The following is a 14,689-nucleotide window of genomic DNA, read 5'->3' as shown; positions in this document are numbered from 1 at the left end:
CACACACTTTCACACACAGAACAAGTTTCATGAGAAGACATTAAGTTTTATACAAAGCACTTAAAATGGGGAAGTTTATTTCGCCCTGTTTTGAAACTGCAGTTAAATAAACTATAGTTAAGAATTTTGAGCGTTTGTGGTCATTGTGTTTTATTTTTAGTGTAATTCACTATAACGCGTGCTTTTGTGTATATTCGTGTCTATTAAAGTACAGGATACATTTTATGAAATTATAGTGAATCCATGACGTCAACACTGAGCAATAAACAATAATTGTTTCTGTTTCTAAATAAACTTTAAAGCATTAAAGTAATGTATTACATTTACAGTCTTGAGCTTTATGCTCATTCTGCAATGATTTGATCAACGCTTGTTCTCGCATGTACATCTACTATGAATTAATAGTGAATTTGTGGCGTTTACATTGAATAATAAACAACACCTTGTTTTCTGCTTCTCAATAAACGTTAAAAATAAAGACACCTCAGCTTATGAAGTCAAAGAGCAGAAATTATTTCACTTTTTCATTCCGAAAAATTAAACAAAGGAACGGAGCGGATGTGGGGATGGTCGTTTTCGGGGGGCGTGATTAATATTTTACAGCATCTGATTGGCTCGCCTACAAGTCACGGAGCGTTTAATGTGGCCAATGAAATCATTCTATGGGTGAAGACTCCCAATCACAGAGGCCGTTCTTCTCTTCTGATATTAGCATAGGGCAGAGGATAAAAACCCGCCTGTAGTAATTCAGTTTTATTGCTCTTTGAGTGTCTCTGAGTGAAGTTTCATCATGCCTGAACCAGCGAAGTCCGCCCCCAAGAAGGGCTCGAAGAAGGCCGTCACTAAAGCCGCCGGCAAGGGCGGAAAGAAGCGCAAGAGGTCCAGGAAGGAGAGCTACGCGATCTACGTGTACAAAGTCCTGAAGCAGGTTCATCCCGACACCGGCATCTCCTCCAAGGCGATGGGAATCATGAACTCTTTCGTCAACGACATCTTCGAGCGCATCGCCGGTGAAGCGTCTCGTCTCGCTCACTACAACAAGCGCTCCACCATCACATCGAGAGAGATCCAGACCGCCGTGCGTCTGCTGCTGCCCGGGGAGCTGGCCAAACACGCCGTGTCTGAGGGCACAAAGGCGGTCACCAAATACACCAGCTCAAAGTAAAGCCGCTCATCTCATCTCACACAAAGGCTCTTTTAAGAGCCACACATAACGTCTTTAGAAAGAGTTTCTATTTCCCTCCATTACTGTTGGTACAATAAGAATAAACGAGTTGCAGTTTGACGCTATCAATGAACTCATGCACTTTGTTAAACTAATGTTGACGGTTTTGCTGAGTTTTAGCTCAATGTATAGATTTATCTACACCCCTATATCATTTTTTTTTTGTATATAATATGTGGGGATGTGGTTTTATCAAAAATGGTTTTTGCTTCAATGTAATAAATAATTGAAATCACAAAACTGACTATTTACACTACACATATTACACTGGTCACTTTCGGGACGGCCAATATTGCCACACCGTTGGACAACACCGTCGTCACAATGATTTTAGTAGGAAGCGTCACATTCTAGGCCGTCATATAGACTTTGAGAAGTTTTGTGGCCTGTCCGAATTAGCTTTGAGAGGCAAAGATGAGCGCGAAGGCTCAAGCTATGCGGAGTCAAAAACACAAATGTTTGTATGCAAGTCTGTGAAGTCGGCTAAAAAATAGCAGACTTGACGCTGACTGGACTAAATATCCAGAGGCAGAGCATACAGTCGAGAGCAGTGACCGCAGGCGTAACTGTGGTTGAATGTCACCTGTTCAATGGGTGGCATAAATATGAATTACAATCAAGTCACCTTTATTTAGTCGAACCAAAAATTATTCAGACACCAGATATGCATATACACACATATATATAGCATTGGTTGACTTAAATTGGTATTTTCTAATTGTGTACTTAAATTGAACAGCTGATATGTTGACATCCCTTTCTATCTGTTATATGACATTATCAAGATTAATTTATTCTGACAGTTTAACTCTGAGTTCTTGTCATATTTGATTACCATTTTCTAAATTACAGTGAATAAACCTGTGATAATGTGAGAAAATGTGTGAATACTTTTTGGTTTGACTGTATGTAGTGCTTTATACAATACAGATTGTAAAGCAGCTTTACGTTGATATGATGCATTTCAGCTGAAGTCAGTTCATTGTTGATTCAGTTGTGTTGTAAAGATCATCAGTTATTAAATTAGTTCATTTCATCTGTAAAGCAGTTTTGCAAAACTGATGTCATCGTCCAGATCTGTTCAGATCTCATACAGCAGCGTCAGGGCAGTCAGATCAGTAATATCACTGAATATTAAGTGTCCCCAACTAAAGGGCGACAGTGGCAAGGAACCCAAACTCCATCAGATGAGCTTGACCAACAGTCGCCATCATTGCTGTCGAGGAGGAAGAGGGAGCGTTACCTTTAAACCCACTGGATGCGTTGAAGATGTGGTGGTGATGTCTGCCAAGTCTTCGGTCAGTGCAATGCGTGTGGTGTACACTATAAGTTCATACAGTGCTTTTGATTCTTGAGGAAAAATACATTTTTACATAGAAAAATATCAACAGTTTATTTTGGTGTTACAACATAGTTATTTTATGTTTGTTATTTTAAAGTGCATGTGCATGTAAAGGCAGGCGTCCTGAAACGTTTGGCAATAGTGTATATTTACTTAACAAAATGTTCAAGCATACAAAAAGATCATTATGTTGTATAGTCAAAAATATAACATTAAAACAATCTTATCAGACTTTTTCACAAAATAAATCTGCACAAACAAGGACATGTTTAATGTCATCCCATTGTTAATCCGTAGGGTTTAATATGGCGTTACTTTGCAGCTCTAACAGCTTCAGAAGGCTTTCCTCAAGGTTTATGAGTGTGTTTATGGGGATTCTTCTAGAAGTGCATTTGTGAGGTCAGGCACTGATGTTGGACGGGAAGGCCTGGCTCTCAGTCTCTGCTCTAATTCATCCCAAAGGTGTTCAATCGGGTTGAGGTCAGGACTCAAGTCAGCCAGTCAAGTTCCTCCACACCAAACAATTCATCTTTATTTTCTCGTTTTGGAGTAATTGCTTTAAGGATTGGCCATGTAAGTGACAGGCTGAAGTGACCCTTGGCTGTCTTGGTCATCATTAATATCCTGATTATAATCACTTATTATAGATACACATTGAAGGAACAGTGGATCCCAGAATCCACCTCCTTCATTTGTCATTCTTCAGAAGCAAATTGTATTATTTGTTTATTTTTTTAATATAATATAAATTCACAAATTTGACTTGTGATGCAGCCTGGAATCATAATTCACTCTGTGTTCGTTTGGCCAGAGGAGATCGAGCTTGTGTTACGGCCCATCTATACGTTCTCTAAACTATAGTTTAAACTATCAGACGACAGAAGGCTTGTAGATTGTGTGCAACAGATATATCATTTAAAGGCTTATTTGTGTATCAATTATGATACAGTCGCTTCATGGGTTTCACCCAATAATTCTGTCATCATTTACTCGCCCTAATGTTGTTCCAAACCTATAGCTTTCTGTCTGAATGAATATATCAAACATAATGACCCAATGTAAATACATGACTGTGTTGTGAGCATGTGCAGTGGTTAAAAGGACATTATGGCCTGTTCTGTCTCTTGCTTTAAATGATGAGCAATCATTTCCATAATTTCTATGAACATTGTTCCATATATGAGATGAATGGCAAACATTATTATGTTATAGCCTATGTGATATGATGTACATCAACACTGTTTAACGAGTTAAAACATGGATCCTCCGCTGGTCAGAGATGAGAGTCACAGACTCGAGCCTCCGGATGATGTTCGTGTGCTTCCAGCTGCCCAGATCAACATCTGTATGAAAGCCTCCTCACGCCCTCACTGACGCTGCTCTCATTAAAGTCTCTTTCAGACTGTCTGCTGAACACACAGAGGACGGGTTTAGGAGTTTATTCATTATTTCATTAAAATGAGCCATCGGATTTGCACGTCTCGTTTCGCCGTGGCTGATGCTCGCCTTGGATTTGACCTGACGAAGACAAAAGTGACATTTCCTCTTCGCGTATTTGAGTCTCTAATGAAAGGCCAGAACCTCTGCTTGGTGTTCACTGTGTTTTGACTGCGATAAACTATTTCACCGCTCCAGTTTTTCCACAAATGTATGAGAAGAAAACACAAGCGCGAGCGGCTCGTGGACGCGCACAGACGCCGAGCGGACGGGTTGAGTCTATGAGGTTCTCATGTGTCATTTAAGAGCGCAGCGCCGCTCGAGCGCTATTCATTACTGAACCCAGACAGCGCTTGAGAGACTTTAGATCCGACCAGAGGGAGATAGAAATGGCAGAAACCGCCCCAGCCCCGGCCAAATCGCCGAAGAAGAAGTCCGCCGCGAAAGCCAAGAAAGCAGGTCCAGGCGTCGGCGAGCTCATCGTCAAGGCTGTGTCCGCGTCGAAGGAGAGGAGCGGTGTGTCCCTCGCCGCCCTGAAGAAAGCGCTCGCCGCCGGCGGCTACGATGTGGAGAAGAACAACTCCCGCGTCAAGATCGCCATCAAGAGCCTGGTGACTAAAGGCACCCTGGTGCAGGTCAAAGGGACCGGCGCCTCCGGATCCTTCAAGCTCAACAAGCAGCAAGCCGAGACCAAGAAGAAACCCGCTAAGAAAGCGGCTCCTAAAGCGAAGAAGCCCGCAGCCAAGAAACCCGCCGCCGCTAAGAAGCCCAAAGCTGCAGCTGCGAAGAAGCCTAAAGCCGCCAAGAAATCGCCAAAGAAGGCCAAGAAACCCGCCGCCACAGCCGCTAAGAAGGCGACGAAGAGCCCCAAGAAGGCGAAGAAGCCAGCGACTCCTAAGAAAGCAGCCAAAAGCCCTAAAAAGGCCAAGGCGGCGAAACCTAAAGCGGCAAAGCCTAAAGCCGCCAAGCCTAAAAAGGCAGCTCCCAAAAAGAAATAAAAATCCACTGTTTGTTCCTCAACGGCTCTTTTAAGAGCCACACACTAACTCTGAATAAAGAGCTAAACTCACGTATTTTAATGATTTGTTAATTTTGAAAACAAAGCACAATCAATTCACAAAGGTGCAAAATCGAGCAAACCATTTGTATTCATAAGAAATTGGTTAAAGAGTGAAATAAGGCTCCCAGTCCAAATATGATGCATAACAGTCCAGAATATAAACACACACAAACACAACGACATGGGCAGTGAATACAACTTCAATATTACAATAGGAACATAAAACTACAGCATCAGAAGGTCGATGTGCACAGAATATACAGTGTTTGGTAGGAACAGCGATTAATATCCATATTTGTACTTTCTTTTTAAATGTTCTAGCAAATCTTTTTCAAAGTTTTCATCTCTTCTGTCTAAAATACTTGTGAATAATCATTTCCGCTGAAAGGGGGGTTGGGCTTTGGAGGGAAGTTCAGTGATTGGTTTAAATCTTTTCAGACTCTAAACCAATGGGCGACTGGCTCTCTCGTTTAAAGACTGTGTGTGGAAGCGCTGTTTTTCATTCTGTAACTGACAGACTTCAATAATGAGTGGACGGGGTAAAACCGGCGGCAAAGCAAGAGCGAAGGCCAAGAGTCGCTCCTCCAGGGCGGGACTGCAGTTCCCCGTCGGCCGTGTCCACAGGCTTCTACGCAAAGGCAACTATGCCCAGCGCGTCGGTGCCGGTGCTCCGGTTTATTTGGCCGCTGTGCTCGAGTATCTCACCGCTGAGATCCTGGAGTTGGCTGGAAACGCCGCTCGGGACAACAAGAAGACCCGCATCATTCCTCGGCACCTGCAGCTGGCGGTGCGCAATGACGAGGAGCTGAACAAGCTTCTGGGTGGCGTGACTATCGCTCAGGGCGGTGTGCTGCCCAACATTCAGGCCGTGCTGCTGCCTAAGAAGACCGAGAAGCCCGCCAAATCCAAATAAACACTAAAGTCTGCTTTAGCGACCCAAAGGCTCTTTTAAGAGCCACACAATTTATCCCTGAGAGAGTGATTTCATTATCCCATCTTTATTTGAATATCTGTTAAAGTCTTTTTGATTAAAAACAAATGCAGTCGATTTTTTGTTTCTTACGGGAATTAATTATTTAACAGCATTTGGCTGAGGCTCATAATCCACTTTTCAATTATAAATGTAAACTTAAAATACATTTGATCTACATTAATTCTCATCCAGTCTGACTGTTGATTTAATGTATTATGAAAATATGGCATTGTTTAAAATATTTAAACTGATTTATTTATACAAATACAATGAAATAGAATAAGTAATGTGGTGATATGAGTATCTGTACATATCTCAGTTTTGAGACTGTGCAATCATTAGATTTTAAAAAACAATCACGGGTTTTGGTGTAAAATGTATAACTTTTTTTATACATGTTTGCTTATTTTATTTTCGTACAAAGTGAAACAACAAAGGACGTTTGGGCGGGAACCACAAACTGTCTGAAAACAGAAGACGCAAAGCCATTGGCCAAATGTTAATAGGACAATAACCAATCGAAAGCCTCTGAAGCAGCGCCGTCCAATCAGCGCACGGCAGCTCTAGGGTTAAATAAGCGCGTGTTCTCGGAAACTTTTCATTCGTTCTGTTCATAGCAGCGGCTGAACTCATTAGAAACAATGGCGAGAACCAAGCAGACCGCTCGTAAGTCCACCGGAGGAAAAGCCCCGAGGAAGCAGCTGGCGACTAAAGCCGCCCGTAAGAGCGCTCCAGCTACTGGTGGCGTTAAGAAGCCTCACCGCTACAGGCCCGGTACCGTGGCGCTGAGAGAGATCCGCCGTTATCAGAAATCCACTGAACTGCTGATCCGCAAACTGCCCTTCCAGCGCCTGGTGAGAGAAATCGCTCAGGACTTCAAGACGGATCTGCGCTTCCAGAGCTCCGCTGTCATGGCCCTGCAGGAGGCGAGCGAGGCTTATTTGGTGGGTCTGTTTGAGGACACCAACCTGTGCGCCATCCACGCCAAGAGAGTCACCATCATGCCCAAAGACATCCAGCTGGCCCGCCGCATCCGCGGAGAGCGCGCTTAGACCCGCAGCGGCTTCAGCCACACACACCCCAAAGGCTCTTTTAAGAGCCACACCAATGCCTCTAAAAAGAGATTTTGAATTTTCTGTTTCATATGAACATGCATTGAAGCCCATATGTATTTCAGGTCTTACCAGTTATGAGGCTTGAATGGTCATGACTATTATAACTGCATGTATGCACATGATGCTGATATTATGCATTTTAATGAATACTTAGAAAATTAATAATTTATAAATATTGTTTAATGAAAATTTGTTCTTTCTATTTGCCCGGTTAATCTTATGTTGTAATGATTTAGGGAATAATGCTCTTTAACGAAAGAAGGTAAAAAAAATACATATAATGAATTAAATATGTATTAAATTACAATTATGTTTTTAGTCAATTCTAAAATGTGGTTTAATGCGGCCCACAGTGATATTTGTGCTCTTTTCCGTTCCGTAAAGCACAGTCCACAAACATTGCAGTCCTACTGTACTTTTACATACGATATAACACCAAATATAGCTCATTTATTCACAAGACCAGCCAACATTGCAATGTGGGCTTTAAATATGGGCCCTAGTTTGTCCACGCGTTCCACAATGGCCCCACCTTGATTAGCCCAAATTAATCTTGTATAGAATACACAAGACCCATACCGCCACACTTTATGAAGCCAGCGTGTGATATATCAGGGCCCATTATGGGTTTTGAAAAATCCAATAAAAAAACCCTGTTCAGTATGTGGTGTGAAGCCGGCGTTAGTGCACAGCGCCACCTATTTGGTGGTTGTGCAATATTTTTTTCAAACTCTTCATTTAATAAGTAATATTTATTCACAGAGAATAAGGATTATTTTGTTTGTTTGATGCTAATTAATTGAATACAGATCCATGTGTGAGATGATAAAATAAATAATAGATTTGAAAGCAATTAACATTTGTTATAATAGTGCTTTACAATTAACATATAGCTACTATTGTATATTAAATAACTAACTATATAACACATTTAGTTATATTTATATAAGTATATTAATTATATAACACGCATCTGAGTTGCTATGGTTACTCACAGGTTATGTTCAGAGTGAGTTGCTATGGTTACTCAGGTTTTGTTCAGAGTGAGTTGCTATGGTTACTCACAGGTTATGTTCAGAGAGTGAGTTGCTATGGCTACTTACATCAGAGTCCTGCACGGGTCCGATTTTGTAAATCCGCACCCGCCCGTACCCGCGGTGCTTAAAACCGCATCCGACCCGTTTTCCGACAGCAGCACTAATTAAAATCCGCACCCGACCCGACCCGCTTAAAATAGAACCGACACCCGACCCGCACCCGAAATAAAATCAGTTTAGCATATAGACACGTTTATTGGCAGGTCATACAGAAGTCATTACACCACCATTAGCACAGCGACAACGTCAGCCGAAGCTGTCAAAAGGCTACATCATGAAGAACATGGCATTGCTACCACAAAACTGAGTAATACAATTTTACCAATCGAACAGACGTGAGACGCGGCTATCACTATACTGCCACACACAGTTTCGTCTACTCTAGCTTAGCCTACATCTGACAATTTCGGGTTTAAACATGCCCTGCACACCACACATACTTAACAGTGTTAAATTAAACAATTAACAACATGTGTAGGTGATATTTTAAATGAAGTCCAGTTATGTATGCAAATCATTATAACAAATGTGGCTAGACTGGACATAAGCTACTTAACTGCTGAGACGTGGAACTGTCCCGTTTATGAATCAAATGGGGGCAATTTTGGCCTGTACCTTTTCCCGTGCGAGGGGATTAGTTCCTGTTTGTGGTGTGGTGGTGTTTTAAATTGCTGTGTAAAAAAAGCACATCGTCCACTGTTGACGGTTTCAGCTGACTCCTCCGCTCTTGGATAACGTATCCAGCACAAGAGAAGTCTCGCTCACTTGCAGCGCTGGATGCAGGGATGGAGAGGATAGACCTCGCAATCTGGGCAATATTAGGAAAAAGGCGAGCATGGTCTTGCCACCATGACAAAACGTCAAAAGGGTCATCTTTTGGCGTTTTGTGATCGATATAAGCAGCCACTTCGTCCTGATACTGCGGGGCCTCATCACCGGAATCTTCTACGTCTGATAAAGTGTCCACCGACACTCGAACTCGCTTCTCCGGTGGGGGGCGGTGGCACTGCTGCTCAGGACTTCCACGCTTATCCTTAAGATCTATAATAAATGCAAACAAACATTCTACAGGTGAAACTCGAAAAATTTGAAAATCATATCGTGCAAAAGTTTGTGTATTTCAGTAATTGAAGCCATCTTTACATAAATAGTAAGCAGCATCCAAAATGTTACAATGCAAATATGGAAACGTTGGAATTTATTTTTATTTATTTATGAATTTAAATAAATTCATTTAGGATTGGTGTTTAAAATAAATGTTGATTTGTAATAAATGGCAATATATATAGGCTATTTTTATATGCTACTATGAATATTTTTATTATACGACTACTTATATTGTTAATTCTTGTTTTCTGAATACCATTAATTTAAGGATTTGTCATACAGTGATGGGAAGTAAAATGCACATAACCTACATGTTAATAATGTTAATATAGTATTTTATTTAAGCTACACTACTTCTGAATGTAGCAAATCATAAAATACAGTTTTTACAATGAAACGCGCACGTTTCTCTCTCAACATGACCCGATGTCGTGTGAATTAGCCTACACTCTGTGCGACTTTTCATTTTTAATTCATTTTAATAAAACACAAGACAATAAAATAAAATATTGTAATTAAGTATTTTAATATATCTGTTCTCCGGTTGTCTGGTTGCAACGAATTATTCTTTCCTTTTTGTATTAGTGTTTAAAATATTTATATCTTGTTCTTGTTATATCTTATTTATTTTATTTACTTAACCAAGCAAGGTAGGCTATGACAGCCGTCATATATCCTGCCAGCTGATGCAAAGAGTTCGATTTCGAGCCATTCGTTAGTCTGGTTGTTTGATGGGAAAAAAAATGAAATGTAGCTGCAATAAACGCGTTAAGAATTGGTAGCAGCACAAACGAATATTTAGTTACTAGTATAAATAACTATACATATGCATGCTTATACTTTTCAGAGGGCCGACATTGTAGCCTATTCACATTTTCTGAGATTTTGAATTTGTGGTTTTCATAAGATGTAAGCCATAATCATCAAGTAGGCCTATAACTTTTGCACGATATTCAAATTTTTCGAGTTTAACCTGTAGTGCAAAAATTTTACGCTATATATTTTATAAGCAGGTGTAGGTAATAGGTATAACGTCTAATAATGGGACCTATGTTTGCATTAATACTGACCTTTCACAAGGCGCCGCATCTCACTGTGCACACTTGTCACTTCATTACTGTCAGCAAGTAGCTTCATACTTTTCATACTTCATACTTCATGCAGGAACATTGCAAGTCTGTGTAAAAGATGAATGTCGAACTTGTCCTGGAGAATACTGAGGCATTTCTCCTTCAGTGAGGAAATGGTCATGCTGTCATTTGAAGAAGCTTGCAAGTGGCGTCTGATGCGCTCATACCAAACAATGGTTAGATGGAGGGTCGGGATTTTCGATGCCTCTAACGCTTTAGTGGCTTCCTTAAATCGCTCCAGGAATGCAACCAAGTCGGATAGGGCCTCTTCAGCCAAGTTTTTGAGGCGGTCAACTTCCCCTCGCTCTTCCAGAAGTGTGCGGACGTCTTCATATTGACTGCTGATAGACTCTAGCATTGTATGCAGGGAATTCCAACGTGTCTCTACAGAGTTTTTGAGAGTCTTTTTCAGGCGACCCTGGAGGTTGGTCTGCTTGAAATATGTCACCAGTGACTTGGCCGAGTCAATCATAGCTGTTACTTCTTCTCCATACACATCCTGCTGGGATGGTTTGAATGTAGTGTACAGGACAGTGTTTAAAATATGGGCAGCGCAGCTCAATCTGGTCACTGTACGCAGGGCCGCAACTATATTTGCACCCCTATCTGTCACGTAGACCAGTTTGGAGTAGGATTCATCAATGCCAAATTTACGCAATGCGCTGATGATGGCTGGTTTAATGTTGTCAGCCGTTTTACGCAGTGAACTGTCCCACTCAGAGGTACACAACACTCGTTCGATCAGCTCCCACTTATTGCTAATGTAGTGCAGAGTAACACAAAGGTAGCCGATTTTTCTGTAGTCGTCAGTCCACATGTCCAATGTAACAGCTCCATTACTCCCATCCAACTGCATTTTAAGTTCTGGGATTAGTTTTTGGCGAATCTCCTCTGCATATTTGTTAACTCCACGAGAAACCGTCGTAGGGTCAGGCAGTAATTGTTTAGCATCCACACGACCAGCCCGAGCACCAACATCTATCAACCCTTGTGCTAATGCAAAAAATCCCTCACCGTGTACTGCCTCAAAGGGTCTAATATCATTGCATACAAAGCTCACAGACAGCTTGGTTATGGTGTCCTTGTCATCTCTACGAGTTACCTTCAGTTCTGTCCCCTTTGAAAAAAATTGTTCTATAGAACTGCTTGTGTTTGGATTGTTACCACCACAGTTCTCAGCGACAAAGTTCCACATTTGCGGCTATCCAACACGAACACTTTAAGGCAGATTTTGCATGCAGCAAAGCCTTTCACAATATTGTTTCCATGATCTGCGATAACCCCAAATTTCTCCCACACGCTGGACTTGATTTTTGATGACCTATTATCCTCCGGATCCATCTCGACTACTGCTGTGCAGAATCCCGCGGGCTCGGTTGTTATTTTTTTAAAGTGAGAGACTCATGGGAGGGCAAATAAACTGATATGGTTTTGAAATTATTTTATCAACTTGAAATACAGGCAAGGCATATTTTTGTAGATGTGTTCATAAAAATATGCATACATTTTTACGTTTGCACGTGACTGTTTTAGACCCGTGTTTAGACCCGTGTTTCCCCCTTGTTGGATGTTTTTCACCCGTTTCAGCACAATTTGCGGGTCACCCGTCGGGTACCCGCACCCGCGCAGGACTCTGACTTACATACCCTGAAAGTGACCTCCGTTTTTGGAACCGAAAGTTGAGGTTATCCGCTTACTTACTCTGAAACATACCCAGATGTGGCACTTAACCTGCTTTCTGGAACACCCCCAGGTGTCTTCTGTGTGAGGGTGACAGGGAAAGAGTTTTGGAGGGAGGTTCAAATGTGATTTGACTTAAAAACAGCACATCATTGGCTGTCTTAAGGCCTGCCCTTTTAATTCCCAAAGTGCAATATATTGTTAAAGGGTTAGTTCACCCAAAAATGAAAATTCTGTCATTAATTATTCACCCTCATGTCGTTCGACACCCGTAAGACCTCCGTTCATATTCGGAACACAAATGAAGATATTTTTGTTGAAAGCTGATGGCTGAGAAAGGCTTCAGATAGGCCTCCATTGGCATTCAGTACACTTATACTCCCAAGACCGATAAAAGGCACTCAAAACATCGTTACAAAGTCCATCTCACCACAGTGACTCTACAATAATCTTACGATGCGACGACAATAGTTTTTGTGCGCAAAAAAAATCAAAATAACACCTTTATCCAGCTTGTTACTGCCTTCCGTGTGTGCCTCCACGACGCATGCGCGAGAATATGACGCAGATCCGGCGTTCGGACGGATGACCCAGAAGTGATTTGTTTACAATCAGAGGAAGACGCGCGTATCTAAGCTGTTGAATTCTACATTGATCGTGCTTTAGGTCTCGGTGTAGTGCTCAAAATGGGGTTAGAGTGTGCATTTCATGGATTCCCGAACCCCGGCGCTACGTCATTCTCGCGCATGCGTCGTGGAGGCACACGCGGAAGGCAATAACAAGCTGGATAAAGGTGTTATTTTGTTTTTTTTTTGCGCACAAAAACTATTGTCGTCGCATCGTAAGATTATTGTAGAGTCACTGTGGTGAGATGGACTTTGTAACGACATTTTAAGTGCCTTTTATCGGTCTTGGGAGTATAAGTGTACTGAATGCCAATGGAGGCCTATCTGAAGCCTTTCTCAGCATCAGCTTTCAACAAAAATATCTTCAATTGTGTTCCGAATATGAACGCAGGTCTTACGGGTCTCGAACGACATAAGGGTGAGTAATTAATGACAGAATTTTCAATTTTGGGTGAACTAACCCTTTAAGGTCTACTTCTTTCTGAATACCAAGGAATAGAGTAGAAATGAATTATTGCCATATGGAGAGTCTGTAGGATAAAGGGTTAAAGGACTTTGAATTAACAGTGTGGAAAACATGCGATACAAATAAAATATGACAAAGCTCAGATCCTCTACTCTTCACGCAAACCCATTTCATTTAATTTATGTTTTACAACATTTGAATGTTTAAATTCCCGTTTTCGCAACCCTTACCAACAGAAACGGGAACTCATTTTTATACCACTGTACCAACACTTATGAAGGAAATAGAAACTCTTTCTAAAGACAATATGTGTGGCTCTTAAAAGAGCCTTTGTGTGTGATGAGATGAGCGGCTTTACTTTGAGCTGGTGTATTTGGTGACCGCCTTTGTGCCCTCAGACACGGCGTGTTTGGCCAGCTCCCCGGGCAGCAGCAGATGCACGGCGGTCTGGATCTCTCTCGATGTGATGGTGGAGCGCTTGTTGTAGTGAGCGAGACGAGACGCTTCACCGGCGATGCGCTCGAAGATGTCGTTGACGAAAGAGTTCATGATTCCCATCGCCTTGGAGGAGATGCCGGTGTCGGGATGAACCTGTTTCAGGACTTTGTACACATAGATCGCGTAGCTCTCCTTCCTGGACCTCTTGCGCTTCTTTCCGCCCTTGCCGGCGGTTTTAGTGACGGCCTTCTTCGAGCCCTTCTTAGGGGCGGACTTAGCTGGTTCAGGCATGACGAAGCTTCACTCAGAGACACTCAAAGAGCAATAAAACTGAGTTACTACAGGCGGGTTTTTATTCTCTGCCCTATGCTAATATCAGAAGAGAAGAACGGCCTCTGTGATTGGGAGTCTCCACCCATAGAATGATTTCATTTGCCACATTAAACGCTCCGTGACTTGTAGGCGAGCCAATCAGATGCTGTAAAATATTAATCACGCCCCCCGAAAACGACCATCCCCCAAATCAGACTCCGTTTCTTCGTTTCATTTTTTGGAATGAAAAAGTGAAATAATTTCTGCTCTTTGACTTCATAAGCTGAGGTGTCTTTATTTTTAACGTTTATTGAGAAGCAGAAAACAAGGTGTTGTTTATTATTCAATGTAAACGCCACAAATTCACTATTAATTCATAGTCTATAGATGTACATGCAAGAACAAACGTTGATCAAATAATTGCAGAATGAGCATACAGCTCAAGACTGTAAATGTAATACATTACTTTAATGCTTTAAAGTTTATTTAGAAACAGAAACAATTATTGTTTGCTCAGTGTTGACGTCATGGATTCACTATAATTTCATAAAATGTATCCTGTACTTTAATAAACACGAATATACACAAAAGCAAGCGTTATAGTGAATTGCACTAAAAATAAAACACAATGACCACAAACGCTCAAAATTCTTAAATATAGTTTATTTAACTGCAGTTTCA

The 14,689-nt window shown here is 41.5% G+C and overlaps 5 protein-coding genes across 5 annotated transcripts; 4 read left to right on the top strand and 1 right to left on the bottom strand.

The window, feature by feature from the left end:
- Positions 1 to 790: 790 nt before the first annotated feature.
- Positions 791 to 1,165, top strand: LOC307120533 (histone H2B-like; the record flags this gene model as incomplete). Its single annotated transcript, XM_079807629.1, has 1 exon — positions 791 to 1,165. One exon carries the CDS (start codon positions 791 to 793, stop codon positions 1,163 to 1,165), a length of 375 nt encoding a protein of 124 aa, XP_079663755.1.
- Positions 1,166 to 4,393: 3,228 nt separating this feature from the next.
- Positions 4,394 to 5,002, top strand: LOC307120339 (histone H1-like; the record flags this gene model as incomplete). Its single annotated transcript, XM_079807338.1, has 1 exon — positions 4,394 to 5,002. One exon carries the CDS (start codon positions 4,394 to 4,396, stop codon positions 5,000 to 5,002), a length of 609 nt encoding a protein of 202 aa, XP_079663464.1.
- Positions 5,003 to 5,590: 588 nt separating this feature from the next.
- LOC307120430 (histone H2A-like) lies at positions 5,591 to 5,977 on the top strand (the record flags this gene model as incomplete). The annotated part of the gene is made up of 1 exon (XM_079807460.1): positions 5,591 to 5,977. The coding sequence occupies one exon, from the start codon at positions 5,591 to 5,593 to the stop codon at positions 5,975 to 5,977; it is 387 nt and encodes a 128-aa protein (XP_079663586.1).
- Positions 5,978 to 6,678: 701 nt separating this feature from the next.
- On the top strand, positions 6,679 to 7,089 carry LOC307120404 (histone H3.2; the record flags this gene model as incomplete). Its single annotated transcript, XM_079807430.1, has 1 exon — positions 6,679 to 7,089. One exon carries the CDS (start codon positions 6,679 to 6,681, stop codon positions 7,087 to 7,089), a length of 411 nt encoding a protein of 136 aa, XP_079663556.1.
- Positions 7,090 to 13,612: 6,523 nt separating this feature from the next.
- LOC307120522 (histone H2B-like) lies at positions 13,613 to 13,987 on the bottom strand (the record flags this gene model as incomplete). Its single annotated transcript, XM_079807608.1, has 1 exon — positions 13,613 to 13,987. One exon carries the CDS (start codon positions 13,985 to 13,987, stop codon positions 13,613 to 13,615), a length of 375 nt encoding a protein of 124 aa, XP_079663734.1.
- Positions 13,988 to 14,689: the final 702 nt, after the last annotated feature.

This window comes from Gobio gobio (genome assembly GCF_949357685.1).
Source record: "Gobio gobio genome assembly, chromosome: 2".
In the NCBI taxonomy this organism is placed as follows: domain Eukaryota; kingdom Metazoa; phylum Chordata; class Actinopteri; order Cypriniformes; family Gobionidae; genus Gobio; species Gobio gobio.
The sequence above is the reverse complement of the archived record's forward strand: the minus strand, read 5'-3'. Positions and strand labels throughout refer to the sequence as shown.